This window comes from Thamnophis elegans, chromosome 14, assembly GCF_009769535.1.
Source record: "Thamnophis elegans isolate rThaEle1 chromosome 14, rThaEle1.pri, whole genome shotgun sequence".
NCBI classification, from domain to species: domain Eukaryota; kingdom Metazoa; phylum Chordata; class Lepidosauria; order Squamata; family Colubridae; genus Thamnophis; species Thamnophis elegans.
In genome coordinates, this window is record NC_045554.1 from 36,786,872 (window position 1) to 36,803,165 (window position 16,294).

General features: G+C 44.1%; 1 protein-coding gene across 1 annotated transcript; it reads left to right on the forward strand.

Annotated features, from left to right (window-relative positions):
- Positions 1-5,307: 5,307 nt before the first annotated feature.
- Positions 5,308-15,344, forward strand: LOC116517563 (C-factor-like). Its single transcript, XM_032230590.1, has 6 exons — positions 5,308-5,463; positions 5,994-6,045; positions 7,253-7,440; positions 7,804-7,962; positions 13,790-13,897; positions 15,231-15,344. The coding sequence occupies exons 1-6, from the start codon at positions 5,308-5,310 to the stop codon at positions 15,342-15,344; spliced, it is 777 nt and encodes a 258-aa protein (XP_032086481.1).
- The last annotated feature ends 950 nt before the right edge of the window (positions 15,345-16,294 follow it).

The window sequence follows — 16,294 nt, forward strand, 5'->3', positions numbered from 1 at the left end:
TAGTTTGGATGATCTGCAAGAAAACAACCGAGCTCAGAGAGCACCAGAAAGAACTTTCTAAGCAATTCAAAGAACCAGTTGTTGGAAGAAACTTCATTTTGTTTTTCCCCACTTTACAGGGCTAATCCTGTAAGGAAGGCAGGAAGGAAACATTCTCGTCTTGTTTCTACCTTAATCTTTATTGCCCTGCTTACAGAAACTGCCTCTCCAGTTAACCCTTATTACATTGTAACTGCTAAGACAAAGCGCCCATCGACATAACGTTGAGTTGGCCATGTCCATTCAGTCACATGACCACCGAGCCCCACCTATCCAGCTGGTCATTAGGGCAAAGAACCGGTTCTTAAATTAATAGAATCCCACCACTGGACATAACAAATACTTCTGTTAAAGGTACACTACACTTTGAGCTAAAACATCAAATTAGGTGTGAAGACAAATGAAGGGATGGAGATTTTAACAGAACAAACTGAACAATATTCATCTTTAAAAAGTTTTAAATCCATTTGCACTTAGAAGGAAATCTACTAAATCTTGCTTTCTCCCCTTTCAATCTCCTCCAATTTCAGCTACTGGTATATACTACTCCCTATTTGCAGAGCCCTAGGCCTGCAGGAAAGGCAAGTGCTTATGTCTGAAATGACAAGGACTCAGCCCATCTCATATGGGAGATTCAAAGCAGCATTCACCCATTTATTTTGGAAATGATGAGAGGGGAAGATTCACATGCTTAGAGCAAATAATACAAGTTCTGCTTTGCAAATTTTAAGAGGCAATTTGGTTGACTCAATGCCTGCACTTGCAAGGCACGCTCATCTGTGGTTAGCCTAATTTATTTAACCCAAATTTTGGGATTTTTTAATGATGTTTTGCATCATCACCCATTACCGTGAGTTGGCATCATATGCCTTTATAAGCCAAAATGAGACTGGCCTGTTTAATGCAAATCCATCTCTGTTATGGTTGAATATTTATGATCAAGAGATCCAAATGTATCCTGCTGATTTGCTTAGGGGAGAGTTCTGGGCTGACCCAGACCGATTCTCTAAGTCTTATGAGGTCCTTTTTTGTGGCAGCCGGAAATCAGCGTGCAAGAGACCACCCAATGCATTGTGACTGCGCTGTCCAAGCTTTGTGAAGAGGACAATGGGACCTTTCTGGATCAGTTGGGTCATCGGTTTCCCTGGTGGTTCATCAGTCTCACCTTAACATCATCAACGCATCAAAGAGCGAGAGATGATGGAGCCCCAATAAATCATTGGATGTCATGAAAAGCTTGCTTTGTTTTTCTTTTGGGGTTGTTTATTTATTTAAAAAGAACATTGACATACTGTACTGTATGTTGGGGAGGCTGGAAAAATTGACTTCAAAGGAAGGTGTATAAAACATGCATTTATTGACTTCCTGTGGGAGGAGCCTGTCGCCGAAGGAGCTCAACGGAGCCCCTCTCAGAGTTCTGGTCTGTATATCTAATCAAGATCAATAGATATCACCCCTTTCTGGCAGAAAGGGGCAGGCAGAAGCTCAGGTGCTAGGATTTATTCGTAGTTCGCAGCCCCCTTTCCTTTTTTTGGGCTGCGAACGGAGAAGAGATCCAGCGTAACTGAGCTCTTATCTCCAGCCAGTTCTTCGCAGCTGCCTTTTTGCAGCCCTAGACAGGCGACCCCCCCACTCAGGACAATGATAAATTGTTTAAAGCAACTTAAGGCTAACACGAGCGGGTCTTACTCCTGTGATGTTTTTCTTTTTATAACTATCTAAACACCAGCCTTGTTTTTCCTTTGAAACTTCTTTGTGCAACCGCGCTATAAAATGGCGTTTTTACTGTGTTGGTGATTGATGACGTAATTAACCGGCTTTATCTCCCCGGAGACTGCTACTCATTAACAAGCAAAATCTACAAATAATTTATTGAGAACTGACCAGGTGAAGACACTGTTTATCTGTTTATTCTCAGCTCTTATCTATAATGCCTCCCAGGTCTAAGCAGGCAAAAAAATCCCCCCCGCATGTGCTTAAAGAACTTGTTAGTAAATCGCTGCCTTTGCCTCCTACACCCCCTACTGGAGATTCCTTGACACAGGAGCTTTTTTTTCAAATAATCAATGACTTTAAACAAGAAATCAAAGAATTTGTGCTGGATTTATGCGATAAAATACAGACTAAAATTGCCCAAATAAAGGCGGATATGTTTGAAGTTACGTCTACCTTGACAGATTATATCGAAGAAATGGAGACTAAACTGGAAACTTTGGAGGAGGCTAATCTTAATTTGACTTCTAACATCCAAGCATTACAACAAGAGATTAGAGATACTCAAACACAACTTATAATGATAAATTATAACAGAAAGGCGTTTGCAATAAGAGTCAGAGGACTGCCCGAAAAGAAAGGAGAGAACTTGAAACAGACGTTTGTAGAAGCTTTCAGCCAAGCGGTGGGTGGTCCGGTAATCAATTTTGATTGGAATATTCGAAAAATCTATCGCCAGAATTCGTGTGTAGCAGAACAACGACAGCTTCCAAGAGACATAATTATATACTTTTTCACAAGAGTATATAATGCGATCATCCAAAAGTTTTACAACAACAGGCTCCGAATCGATGGCCATGATTTGTTCGTCTTTAAAGAACTCCCGCTCCAGATGCTGCAAGCAAGGAGAGGCTATACTTTTTTAACCCAAGAACTAAGAAATCGTCAAATACAGTATAAATGGGAAGCTCCAGTTGGAATCACAGTTACACTCGAAAATCAAAGATTTCGTATCAACTCTGTTTCGGAAGCTCGGGACTTTTATTGTAAAACTCTGAAGGCGGGGCTTCTTGACTCACTCGGAAATGCGGAAGGACAAGGTGAAGGAAAGACAAGCAGCAAGTCACTTGGTTACAAGAAGGAGGGAGTTGTTCTCCCCCTACTGGAGAGGCAGAAGAGCGGAAACTGAGGATTTAGTCATATTTTCAAAGCAGCGGGACACGTGGTTATAAGGTAGAGGGTTGCCTTTTCTTTCCGGAAGGGCAGAAGAGTAAAGAATATAGATCCAGCGATGTCTTTAAAATACTCTCTAAGCTTTTGGACTGATTAAAACTTTAGGATTTCTGTTTGGTATGAAATGGTAAAGCTGTGTACTGATGAGGAATGGAAAGAAGCATTGCTTATTTTAGACAGATATTATACGGGACTTTTATAAGACTTATTTGAATCTCAATCCAAACTGCGCATGAAGTGTTTTCTGTGAGGAAAGCGGGGACTAAGACTTATTTGAATTGCGGTTTGGGATGAATGGAGTTGGGAGGAGTGGGGCAGAAGGGAAGGTGGAGCGGGATATCGATGAAGGGATCTTGGGATTGAATGAAGTGGTATGGATTTTGGGCACATATTTTACGGATTTACATGCTTGAAGTATAACATAAAAAGCTCAGGATTTTAAAGTGAAGAGCGAGATCCTAATCTTATGCAATTTGGGCTTGGGAGGAATGGAGATGTGAAACGAAGGGTAGGAAGATGAGTAGCGAAAGTATGATTAGACTGCTCTGTATTTGAAGATAAACTGATTTTTGTATAAATTAATATTTGAATATAAGGTTAAGAAAGGCTATCTGGAGAGTCTACAGGAAGATGGGGGTAAATATCAAAGAAGTAAGGGACGAGGACAAAATATAAATGGAATGATTCACACTGTTTAAATTTCAAGAATGATGGGAGGCTGAGCATAATGCAAAAGATTTTTAAATTTTCTTTAAAAATTTTTATTTATTTACTTTTTCGTTTTTTTTCTTTTTCGGGGTGTTCTTTTTATTTTATTTTCATTATTATTGTTAATAAGATATTTTAGAAGGTGAATGGTACTGAACTGTGCCGGGTGTGGGACCTGGGAAGTCGGAGGGGATTAGGGAGGGGGGTTCATTGGGGGTGGGTGGGTGGGTGGAGATATAGTTTCAATATATAGAATAAGAAGAATACACTTGTATACTGTTGATCCTTATCTTTTCTTTTTATTTTTCTCTTTTTTTTATTTTTATTTTTTCCCCTTCTTTTTTCTTTTTAGCGTAACTGAATAGATTAAGGAATAGAGAAATGCACCATGTGAGAAGTAGAGGAAAGGAAGAGGGAGAAGTAAGGAGGGAGGAAGAGGGGAATGTAAGGAGGATGAGAGGGGAAGGAGGGTGAGGAAGGCGAGAAAGGAAGATAGGAGGGGAAAGGGAAGTAGGAGGGGTGATCGTTGGAGGGAGAAAGGAAAGTTGGAGGGGGAGAAGAAGGGGTGTATGAAAGTGATAGGTTGGGTTTATGAGTTGTGTTTAGGTTGGGGTTTTTCTTTTCTTATTATTATATTATTATTATTGCAAATATTCAGTATATAAGTGAATGTACAAAATTGAAAATGAAAATGAATAAAACATTTAAACACAAAAAAAAACATGCATTTATTATCTCACATGTGGTGTTAGAGGATGAGAAAATTACTCTCCAAATGTCAGGCCACTACTGTGGTCTATTTGTTTGAAGTACCTTTTCAGAATATATTCTTCAAACACATGCCTATAAAAACACATATGCAAACAAACACACACACACAAACACACACAAACACACATAGACGTGCACACATTTATGAAAAATAAACAAGCAGCTTCCGTCCTTCTTTTCAATAGTTATCAAACTAACTCAGGGCCCTTCCCAGTGCTCTCCAATATTATAAAAAAAAACCCTTCAGCCTCTTATTTAATCCTTTTTTCAGTTGGAATTCCAGAAATACAGGTCTCATCATTTCACATTTTTTTTCATTTCCAGAAAAAAAGGTCTATATGGTTTCCAGACTTTTATAAGAATACCGTATTTTTCGTATAAGACACTCTGAAGTATAAGATGCACCTAGTTTTTGGAGAGGAAAACAACAAGAAAAAAATCTGCCTCTGCCTCCCAGCAATTTGCCTCCTTGCAGCAAAGTGCAAACAGCCTTTTTCCAGTGATGAATTCAGGAATAGGAGTGTCCTGTACAGTATATTATAGCTGGGGGTGCAAGTGAATGATAGACAAACTTTGTGGAGCAGTGTCTTCTCTTCTTTCCACCCTGAACGTTCCTTTCGCTATAGCAAGCAATGTTGCTTTCTTTAATAGATTAATTGTGGTGAGCCAGCCAGAAGCACTGGGAGTTGGCAGCAAACAAATTTGATAATAAATAAAGTTCTTCAGAAGATCTAAAGGTGGGTGTTGCCTGTTCCTTATAAAGTTGCTTCCCCATAGTGAGAAGATGCATTTGAAACAAACAACTGAACAAGTTGGAAGCCGAAGCCGAAGGTCCTTGAAGAGATGGCACAGCCAGATGATTTCTACGTTTTCAGCGTCCTGGTGACAGGATCCGATCGGGGGATCGGCCTGGGTCTGGTGAAGAGGTTTCTGGAGCTGCCTTCTCCACCCAAATGGGTCTTTGCTACAACCCTGGACCTGGAGGAAGAAGACAACACAGTAAGCTTTGAACCAGGCAGTAGAGTGTGGAAGGTTTTGGGGAAGGAATATCTAGTTGGATTAAGTTGAATGGGTACAATCCTAGGTACCCTGTTTCCCTGAAAATAAGACCTCCTTGGATAATAAGCCCAAACAGGCTTTTGAGCGGATGCGCTAAAATATGTCCTCTCCCCAGAATAAGTCCTCCCCCAAAATATTGCAACACAGCAGCTGCCATGAGGTGACCATGCTTGCCTCCGCCTGCACCTCAATAAGATCTCCCCGAAAATAAGGCCAAGCGCTTATTTCGGGGGTCAAAAGAAAATAAGACCCTGTCTTATTTTGTGGAGAACATGGTAGCGTTATGTCTTAATGTGGTTTTTCAAGCATTATTCAGTCAGTGATGTTCCTCATCTAATGAAGCAGGAATTGCATCAATTTTCCTGCTAGCTCTGACTTTTGAGAGTCTCCTCTTTGACATTCAACTCACATCTTTGTCTGTGAATTTTAACTCACAGGGGAAAAAAATCTTCTCTTTTTTTGTGCTCCAGGAGCTAAGAGAATTGGTTTGCACATATCCGAATCTGGTGGTGTTGCAATTAGGTAAGTTTCAAGGGCCATGTGAAAATGGAGCAAATATAGTATTATACAAACGTCCGGAGTGACCAAACTTACTCTCGGAACTAACCAAAGTTGTAAATATCATGGGTTGGAATCATGAAAATCAGCTCCCCAGACAGAAAAGAGTTCAAGTCTCTGGAAAACAGCTTTCTCCAGAGAACATTTTGAACAATGGGGTGTCATGATAAGTATTTGTGCTCCATTTGTGGACTCTGCAGCGTTGATGTTGAAGACATCACATAAATACTATTGGTACGGTGAGATGACTCATCAATAATCTTATTTGTTGGTGGTGGTGATGGTTGCGGTTTGGTTCACTGTGGTTTCTTTGAGTCGGGATAGATTGTTGTGTGATCCCCCCCTGTTAAAAATAGACAAACTGCTCCCCCTTCCAAGGAGGTTGTGAGTTCAGTCCTAGATAGAGGTCTCCTGCTTGGACAGGGGGTTGGAATAGATGACCTGCAATGTTCCTTCCAACTCTGTTAACCTGTTAAACCCTGTCATGGGCATCTGACATAAGGTAGCATTAGCATCTACTTTGAGAAGGGAAGGAGACTGTACATAGCAGTGTTTGTCAAAATTAGCAGCCTTAAGATACGTGGACTTCAACTCCCAGAACTGAACTCCAAACTGAGAGTCAATAAAATTGATGAATAAAATCTATGATAGGTTGCCATGGATTACTTTTAACAGGCAACTTTTATAGTAGTTCAAAGAGCTCAGGAAGAGCTCATGTGCATCTTTGTATTTTAATTATTTGTTCAATTTCTGTAGCCGCCTCTCTCAATGCAATTGACTCAATTGTTGGTCAGGGTATGAATGTTGTGGAAAAAGAGTTAGTTGGGAATTTACGCAATGGGTTTGGGTGATGCAGCCATGATTTGGGTATAATGCCTAAAGACCATTTGAGTTAGAGTTTAGCCTTATGTGGGAGTCAGTTCAGAGCAGAGTGACTAAGTCAACTTATGTAATCATGAAATTTCTTGCTTTCCTGCTTTGTTTCTAATACCACCCCGCCCGCCCCCCAGGCTCTGAACTTCTGGGGATGAAGCTCTCTGGCTGCTATTCCAGAAGGTGGTTAGTTGGATGAAGAGATACCAAGACCTGTGGTTTCAGGAAGCTTTTGCCTTACCATTCTTGAAACTCCATGTTGCTGATGTTGCTAATGACATTGTTTTTGTTTCCTTAGATGTTACTAAACTTGAAAGCATCCAGGCTGCTCTGAGCGAAGTGCAGAAATGTGTTGGAGAAGGCGGGCTGACTGTCCTAATCAACAATGCCGGCACTTGGGCCTTCAACGATCTGCAAACTGAAAATGCCAAAGATATGATGAGAGTTTACTCCGTCAATGTGATTGGAACCCTACAAATGAGTCAGGTTCGTTTATGAATGAAACTCCTTTCAAGGCAAGGAAGAAGAAGAAGAAGAAAAAAGATTGAGCCGTTGAATTCAGTATAACTTGCGGGCACAGTAAGACTGTAGTGCCTCAAAACAACAAAGTAGATATTGTATATTGAGTTGGAATCAGGTTGACACATTAGTGGTGGATGCTCCCTTTTAGGGAGTGTTGGAACATAGCAGTTATCCTGGCTGTGCTCAGATTAAAATAAAGCTATGAAGGTCTTGGAGAAGTTTATAAAGGCCCCCTTGGAGAAGAAGACAGAAGACCTTTCCTTATCATTGTACAGTTCCTTTTCCTACATATAACTGCAGCTCCTTCTCTTTTCTTCTCTCGACAAGGCATTCCTACCCCTGCTGAAGAAGGCAGCCCGGAGAAGCCCATGTCAAGGGTTGAGCATCAGCAAGTCAGCCATTATTAACATATCCAGCATTGCCGGATCAATTGAACTTTTGGCTTATTGGGACCAAAATAAATTAATTGGATACCGCTGCGCTAAGGTACCTAATGAGTTTTCTATGCAGATCTTCTTGTAGATAGTGGGACCTCCCTTTTCATCCATAAGTGCATCAGTCTATGCTTGTGCATCCCTTAAGATGCATTTCTAACCAATTACTGAGACACAATCCTGTGTGGTGTCCCAGCTCTGGGTCAGCAATGATGCTTTACCAATAAAGTTTAGTTTAGTTTACTTTACTTTATTTGTATGCCGCCCTTTTCCCTGGGGGGACTCAGGGCGGCTCACAATTCAAGGGGAAGGGAAGAACAGACAAGTTACAGACATAAAGACAATACACCGTTAAAAAAGCACAACAGTCATACCATTCGAGTGGGGTTGAAGTCTTTAGCCCCAGGCCTGTCGGAACAGCCAGGCTTTAAGGGCAATGCGGAAGGTCTGGAGGGTGGTGAGGGTACGAATCTCCACGGGGAGTTCGTTCCAGAGGGTTGGAGCAGCCACCGAGAAGGCTCTCCTCCGGGTAGTTGCCAAGCGACATTGGCCGGCTGATGGAATTCGGAGGAGGCCTAATCTATGGGATCGTATTGGTCTAGAGGAGGTAATTGGCAGTAGGCGGTCTCTCAAGTACCCAGATCCAATACCATGAAGGGCTTTGTAGGTGACAAATAGCACCTTGAAGCGCACCCGGAGATCAACAGGCAGCCAGTGCAGCTCGCGGAGGATAGGTGTTACGTGGGTGAAACGAGGTGCACCCACGATCGCTCGCGCGGCTGCATTCTGGACAAGCTGAAGTCGCCAGATACTCTTCAAGGGCAGCCCCATGTAGAACACGTTGCAGTACTCCAGCCTAGAGGTCACAAGGGCACGAGTGACTGTTGTGAGAGAATGTTTGCCGCTTAGTGTTGAAAGAAGGGTTCCCTGGCCCTCTCCGAACTTGCTTATTTTCTTGCAGATGTTCCATTACCCAAACTAGGTAACATCATCAGCACTGAAAACAAGCCAACTCAGAGAGCACCAAGGACCCCCTCATGATGCTGTCATTTTTGCTCTTCCAAAAATGGTGTTCCCAGATTTAGAACTGGTGAAGAGAGCTATTGTGTAGTGGGCTTCAGTAGGCAAGAACCAGACTAGCATAGCTGCAACAGCTTTTATTGACTCAAAAATGGAACTAAGGAACTATGGGCGAATGCCTGTTATTTATACTCTAGGTTCACGGGGCCTTCACAAACCATGGAACTAAAAACGCCCACCCAAATATAAATGTTCTACATTTCCCTCCAAAACAGTTGGGGTCATCTGAAGGTTAGTTTCACTTTAACACAGTTTACAGTTAGGGTCATCTAAAGGTTAGTTTCACTTTAGCACAGTTAACACAACTATATACATTCAATACATAAGAAGAACATATGTGAAGGCGCTTCCTTGAGAATGAAATAGAAATAGAACAGGGCCTTTGAGGTCTCTTGGTCCAGCCGACTGCTCAAGCAGGAGAACCTATATTATTTAAGTGGCTGTCTAGTCTCTTCTTAAAAACCTCCAGTGATGGAGCACCCATCTTCCTTTGAGCTCTTCTCACAAAAACTTTGTCCAAATTCAATTGTTCCTTTTCTTTTAAAACAAAAGAGATTTTATTTACCAGTGAGAAAGATTGATCTCTCACACAAGGACTGAGATTAAGAGGAAAAAAGCATAACTTGAATGAGTGGTCTTTGTGCATTTTGGTGCTACAAAAAACTTTTTTCTTTTTGTCAATGTGTAAAAGCGAAAGCATCATCAGGAAAGAAGAACAAAATTAATATTGGTGGGAATTGCTGCCTTGGGGAGATACAAATACTAATTTCAAACAACAACTATTTGATGGGACATTGGTTTGACAGGTCAGGCAGATTATTAAAAATACCTGACACGTGTCTTCACATGCAATATATAATTTATATATGTATGTATGTATGTACGTACGTACGTACATACGTACATACATACATACATACATACATACATATATATATATATATATATATGTATATTTCTTCACTTTTGTATCTTCAAATAATTTTTTACTTTCGTTGCAGTGTAAGTCATAGGCCTTTCCAACCTCAAGTAACAGTTAATGTACAACATCCTGTTGAACACTATTTATCTTCAACTTTTCCTTCCTTTTTCCTCTTCAGTGCTTTCTTGGACTCCACAGAGGAGAAGATCAAGAACATTAAGTTTTTTTCCTCTCTTGCACAGTGCGCAAAAAAACTTTTAGGAATGCAGTGTGACTGGTATGTTTGATTGATGATTGTACCCACTTTTTTAACTTCATTATTGTTGTATTTTCTGTGTTTTTAACTGACCTATGTGGGGAATGCATGGATGAGTGGCCGTGTTTGTGTGAGAGGATGACTGATTCGAAGGGCCTGTCGGGGAACGCGGGGGCCATAGGGGTGGTTGGTGGGACTACGGACACGGGAGTGGGCCGGAGCATTACGGTCTTAACAGGGAGGGGCAGATATGGCGGGGACTTTAGGGCAGGCCATTACCGAGGAAGGAGGGCTCGCTACGTCACAGAGATCCCTCCTTCCGGCCCTATGAGTCCCACTCCAAGGCCAGGTGGTGTGAGTAATCAGGACCCTGGCCTCAGGCTGCTGGCGCTAAATGCCAGGTCTGTAGTTCATAAAGCTCCTCTCGTTCGGGACTTAATTTTAGACGAGAGGGCAGACCTGGCATGTATTACTGAGACCTGGCTGGGCCCGGAGGGAGGAGTCCCCCTCGTAGAGATGTCCCAGAGGGTTTTCAGGTGCTCCATCAGCCGAGAGCTCAGAGAAGGGGTGGGGGTGTGGCTATTGTTATCCGAGAGTCTCTAGCACCTCGTAGGATCCCTGCTCCGGAGCTTGTCGGGTGTGAGTCCCTGCTGGTGAAGTTGGACCTCAAGGGTCAAGTGGGTCTGCTGCTAACGTACCTGCCTCCTAACTGCGTTGCAACAGCCCTCCCCTCGCTCCTCAAGGCGATAGCCGAGCTGGCAGTTGAGTTCCCCAGACTTATGGTTCTGGGGGATTTCAATCTGCCTTCGCTCGGTGAACACTCTGATGGAGCGCAGGAGTTCATGGCTTCCATGACAACCATGGGCTTGACCCAAGTAATCCGAGGACCAACCCACTCAGCAGGTCACACGCTTGACCTCGTATTCCTCTCGGAGCAGTGGAATTGTGATCTTGGTCTGAGGGGTAGCGAGATCTTGCCCCTGTCATGGTCAGACCACTACCTATTGAGGCTTGACTTTCGGAGACCAAACCCCCACTGTAGGGAGGAGGAACCGACCAGGTGGTTCCGCCCCAGGCGACTTATGGACCCTTCGGGGTTCCAGACGGAGCTTGGGGTTATTCCTGATACTCTCGCCCGCAGTTCGGCGGAGACTCTGGTTGCTGCCTTGGATCTGGCAGCGGCGGAGTCTCTTAACTGGATTGCACCTCTACGGCCGCTCCGAGGCAGTGGATCCCGGAAGGCTCCTTGGTTCACTGAGGAACTCCGGGAGATGAAGCGCCGAAGGAGAAGCCTAGAGCACCTATGGAGGTCCAGCAAATCCGAATCGAGCCGAGCATTTTTGACAACCTACACCAGAGATTACGTTCGGGCAATCAGGACGGCTAAGAAAACACACATTGCCTCTCTGGTTGCGTCTGCTGAGTCGCGCCCAGCCGCCCTGTTTAGGATAACCCGTTCCCTCCTAAATAGGAGGGATACGGGCGATCCGCTGCAGGGCAGGGCTGAGGACTACGTCCAATTTCTCGCAGACAAGGTTGCTCGGCTCTGGGCGGACCTGGACTCCAATTCTGCAGTACCAGCCGAGGCACTAAGGGATGATCTGGTAAGTCATCGCTGGATTGAGTTTCAGGCTGTTACCCCTGAGGATGTGGACAAGGCCATGAGAGCTGTAGGTGCCTCCACATGTGTGCTGGACTCGTGCCCCTCCTGGCTGGTTGTAAACAGCAGGGAGGTGACACGAGGCTGGATCCAGGCGGTTGTTACCGCCTCTCTTCGGGAGGGGATCTTTCCCCCCGCTTTAAAGGCGGCGGTGGTGAGACCCCTCCTGAAGAAACCATCCTTGGATCCAGCTGTTTTAAATAACTATCGTCCAGTCTCCAACCTCCCCTTTGTGGGGAAGGTTGTTGAGAAGGTGGTGGCCTTTCAGCTCCAGCGATCCTTGGAGGAAGCCAGTTATCTCGATCCGTTCCAGTCTGGCTTCAGACCTGGCTGCAGCACAGAAACCACTTTGGTCGCGTTGACCGATGATCTCTGGAGAGCCAGGGATGGAGGCCATGCCTCCATCCTAGTGCTCCTTGACCTCTCGGCGGCTTTCGATATCATCGACCATGGTATCCTTCTGTGACGACTGCGGGAGGTGGGGGTGGGAGGCGCTGTTTTACAGTGGTTCTCCTCTTACCTCTCGGACAGGTCGCAGTCGGTGTTAGTTGGGGAGCAGAGATCGACCCCTAGGCCCCAACGTGTGGGGTGCCCCAGGGTTCGGTCCTGTCCCCCCTTCTTTTCAACATCTACATGAAACCGCTGGGTGAGATCATTCGACGGCACGGGATAAAGTACCATCAATATGCGGACGATACTCAGTTGTATCTGTCCGCTCCGTGCCAACTCAACGAAGCAATGGATGTGATGAGCCAGGGGCTGGATGCTGTTAAAGACTGGATGGGGGTCAACAAGCTTGTGCTCAATCCAGAAAAGACCGAGTGGCTGCTGTGTTTCCCCCCCATGAATTGGCCAAGTACTCCATCTCTCAGGCTGGGGGGTCAAATTATACGCCCCTCAGACAGGGTTCGCAACTTGGGAGTCCTCCTGGACCCACAGCTGACCTTCGAACATCATTTGTCAGCTGTGACCAGGGGGGCATTTGCCCAGGTTCGCCTGGTACACCAGTTGCGTCCCTACCTGAACCGGGAGGCCCTCACAACAGTCACTCGTGCCCTTGTGACCTCTAGGCTGGAATATTGCAATGTGCTCTACATGGGGCTGCCCTTGAAGAGCATTCGGCGACTCCAGCTAGTCCAGAATGCGGCCGCGCGAGCGATTGTGGGTGCACCTCGGTTCACCCACGTAACACCTATCCTCCGCGAGCTGCACTGGCTACCTGTTGATCTCCGTGTGCACTTCAAGGTGCTACTTATCACCTATAAAGCCCTTCATGGTAGTGGGCCTGGGTACTAGAGCCAAGGTGGCGCAGTGGTTAAATGCAGCACTGCAGGCTACTGCTAGATCAGCAGGTCAGCGGTTCAAATCTCACCGGCTCAGGGTTGACTCAGCCTTCCATCCTTCCGAGGTGGGTAAAATGAGGACCCAGATTGTTGGGGGCAATATGCTGACCCTCTGTAAACCGCTTAGAGAGGCCTGAAAGGCCTATGAAGCGGTATATAAGTCTACTGCTATTGCTATTGCTATTGCTACTTGAGAGACCGCCTACTGCCAATTACCTCCACTAGACCGATTCGATCACATCGATTAGGCCTCCTCCGAATCCCATCTTCTAGCCAACTGGCAACTACCCGGAGGAGGGCCTTCTCGGTGGCTGCTCCGTCCCTTTGGAACGAACTCCCCGTGGAGATTCAGACCCTCACCACCCTGCAGTCCTTCCGCGCCGCTGTAAAGATCTGGCTGTCCCGGCTGGCCTGGGGTTAAGATTGTAGCCCCACTCGAATTGTGCGATTGTTGTGTTCTTTTTAACATGCTGTATTGTCTATTGTTTGTCTTTTCCCCCTCCCTTTTTGAATTGTGAGCCGCCCTGAGTCCCCTCAGGGAAAAGGGCAGCATACAAATAAAGGCAAAACCTAAAAACCTAAAAATCTTATCTCATAGTTCTTTTTTCAACCCTGCAGGCTGCTTTAAACATGCTGACCAAGTGCCAGTCTCTTGACTATCCGACCAAGGGGATTATGAGCATTGCCATCCATCCTGGCTCAGTTGAAACTGCTAACAATCCGGATGTAAGTGTCATTGTTTTTTCATGTGGGGAAAGATATAACACAATGCCATGTGTTCAGATATACACCAGGGGTGCTATTTACTTACCTCCCCTACCGGTTCGCAAATGTGCTCACATGCTCACAACTTTATGAGTTGACATGGCACCTCCGTGCATACGCTAAGCCTTCCGTGCATGTGCTTTTGGCTAAAAAAGGGCCTAAATGGGATACCATAGAGCGGAACCACCAGCGATTTCCGCTACCGATTTGGCTGAACCATTCCAGACCAGTCCAAACCAATAGAATATCACCTCTGATATACATGTATTCCCAAAGATAGACGAAGACAAACGAATTATCTGATCTAAGTCCCTGAAAGTTTTAGTATTCTGATTGTTTCAAGAGCTGTGGTGGCGCAGTGGTTAGAGTGCAGTACTGCAGGCTACGTCTGCTGACTGCCGGCTGCCTGCAATTTGGCAGTTCAAATCTCACCAGGCTCAAGGTTGATTCAGCCTTCCATCCTTCTGAGGTGGATAAAATGAGGACCCTAATTGTTGGGGGCAATAGGCTGACTCTAAACCACTTACAGTGGGCTGTAAAAGCATTGTGAAGTAGTATATAACTCATTGCTACTGCTATTTGGTTTTTATTGTCTTTTTTGATATAATAATGTGCTAGTGTAAAAATAAGAATATATCAAATACTTCTGTGAAGGCTACGCTACTATTTAAATAAAAACATTGAATTAGATAGAAAAACAACAAACAAATGGAAATTTTAGCTGAACAAATTGAACGAGCAGAACAAAGTTAACCCTAAAAAGGTTTAAAAATCAATTTCTTCTGAAAAGGAAATCTATTACATCTTACCTTCTCACGTTTGAATCTCTTTTATTGGTGGATCTCCCTATTTGCAGAGCACAATTTCTGCAGGAAACCATGTGCTTAGATATGAAATGACAAGGACTCAGTCCATCTCACGTGTAGTACTCCAAATAGGGTACATCCATTTAATTTGGAAATCAAATAGTAAGAGTTTCGCTTTGCCAATATTAGAAGTAATTTTGTTCATTCGCTACCTGCATTTGCAAGGTAATCTCCTGTGTGATTAATCTAATTTAACTAATGCAAATTTAGGGATTTTCATAACATTTGGCATTATCCTTATCATCCTTCAGTGGGGCTGGCCTTGTATACCTTTATAAGCCAAAATGAGATTGGCCTGTTTAATAGAAGTCCATCTCTATCAGAGTTAAATTGATTCTGCTGATCTGTTTAAGTAAGGGCTCTGGGCTGGACAAGACTGATTCTTTAAACCTCATGGGATCTTTTTATTTTTTATTTTTGGGTGGTAGCCGGAAATCAGTGTGGAAGAGAGCACACAAGGCATCATGACTGTGCTGTTCAAGCTTTGTGAAGAGGACAACGGGACCTTTGTGGATTGGTTGGGTCGCCCAATTCCCTGGTGATCCATCGATCTCACCTTAATAGACCATGCAGTGATGGGACCTCCAATAAACCACTTAACGTCATGAATATCTTCATTTTGTTTTCTGTTGATTTCAGAAGGATTTTTTTTTAAAACATTGTCCAGTATTGGAGAGGTTGGGAAGCCTGATGCCAAAAATGAATAAAGTATGAACACAATTAATACACACACACACACACACACACACAAACACCCAAAAGAAAGTTGAGAAGCCAAGCAATAAAACAAACAAAAAGAAAAATAACTAAAGAAACAACAGTCAGAAAAGATAGAGCAAAAAGGGCAGCAAACTCAATTGTCCCTCCACCCTCTTCTATATTACTAAATTCCTTCTGCCCCTTATCCAGTCCTTTTTCAGAAGTCATCGTTTCACTTTTTTTCCATGTCCATCAAAAAATCCAGAAAGTTTCCAGTATTTAGTCTTTCGTCCCTGTCCAAATAGATCAGTGGTGCCAACTCTTCCAGTTCTGGCATTTTCCCAATCCATCCTTCCGTGGCAGGTGATTCAGTATTTCTCCATCCTTGTGCATCTCATTTAGGCAAATCTACTTATATGCTTGTACCTGATGTGGTGAAGGCCATGTGAGCAATGAGCTGCCTATGGAAAGATCAGGTTAGGGAGGACGTAGCAGATAGGTTTTCTTTCTTCTCTGGTTCACTTTGAAGGGCTGACAGGTTCTAAGGCAGTGTTTCTCAACCTTGGCAACTTGAAGATGTCCGGACTTCAACTCCCAGAATTCCCCAGCCAGCGAATGCTGGCTGGGGAATTCTGGGAGTTGAAGTCCGGACATCTTCAAGTTACCAAGGTTGAGAAACACTGTTCTAAGGTGATCCAGTTCCTTGGTGACACTTCCCAGTGGAAGAGGTTAAGGCTATGTAAAGAGTAGATGTGCCAGAACTCCTAGGTTCAGGCAGACTGTAGCCTTTTAT

What these genes read in the sequence shown, in the direction of transcription:
- LOC116517563 (XM_032230590.1), top strand. Translation starts at nt 5,308, where the DNA reads ATGGCACAGCCAGATGATTTCTACGTTTTCAGCGTCCTGGTGACAGGA. An exon ending in GAACCCTACAAATGAGTCAG is followed by an intron (nt 7,441 to 7,803) that starts GTTCGTTTATGA and finishes TCTCTCGACAAG; the next exon opens with GCATTCCTACCCCTGCTGAA. An exon ending in TTGGATACCGCTGCGCTAAG is followed by an intron (nt 7,963 to 13,789) that starts GTACCTAATGAG and finishes TCAACCCTGCAG; the next exon opens with GCTGCTTTAAACATGCTGAC.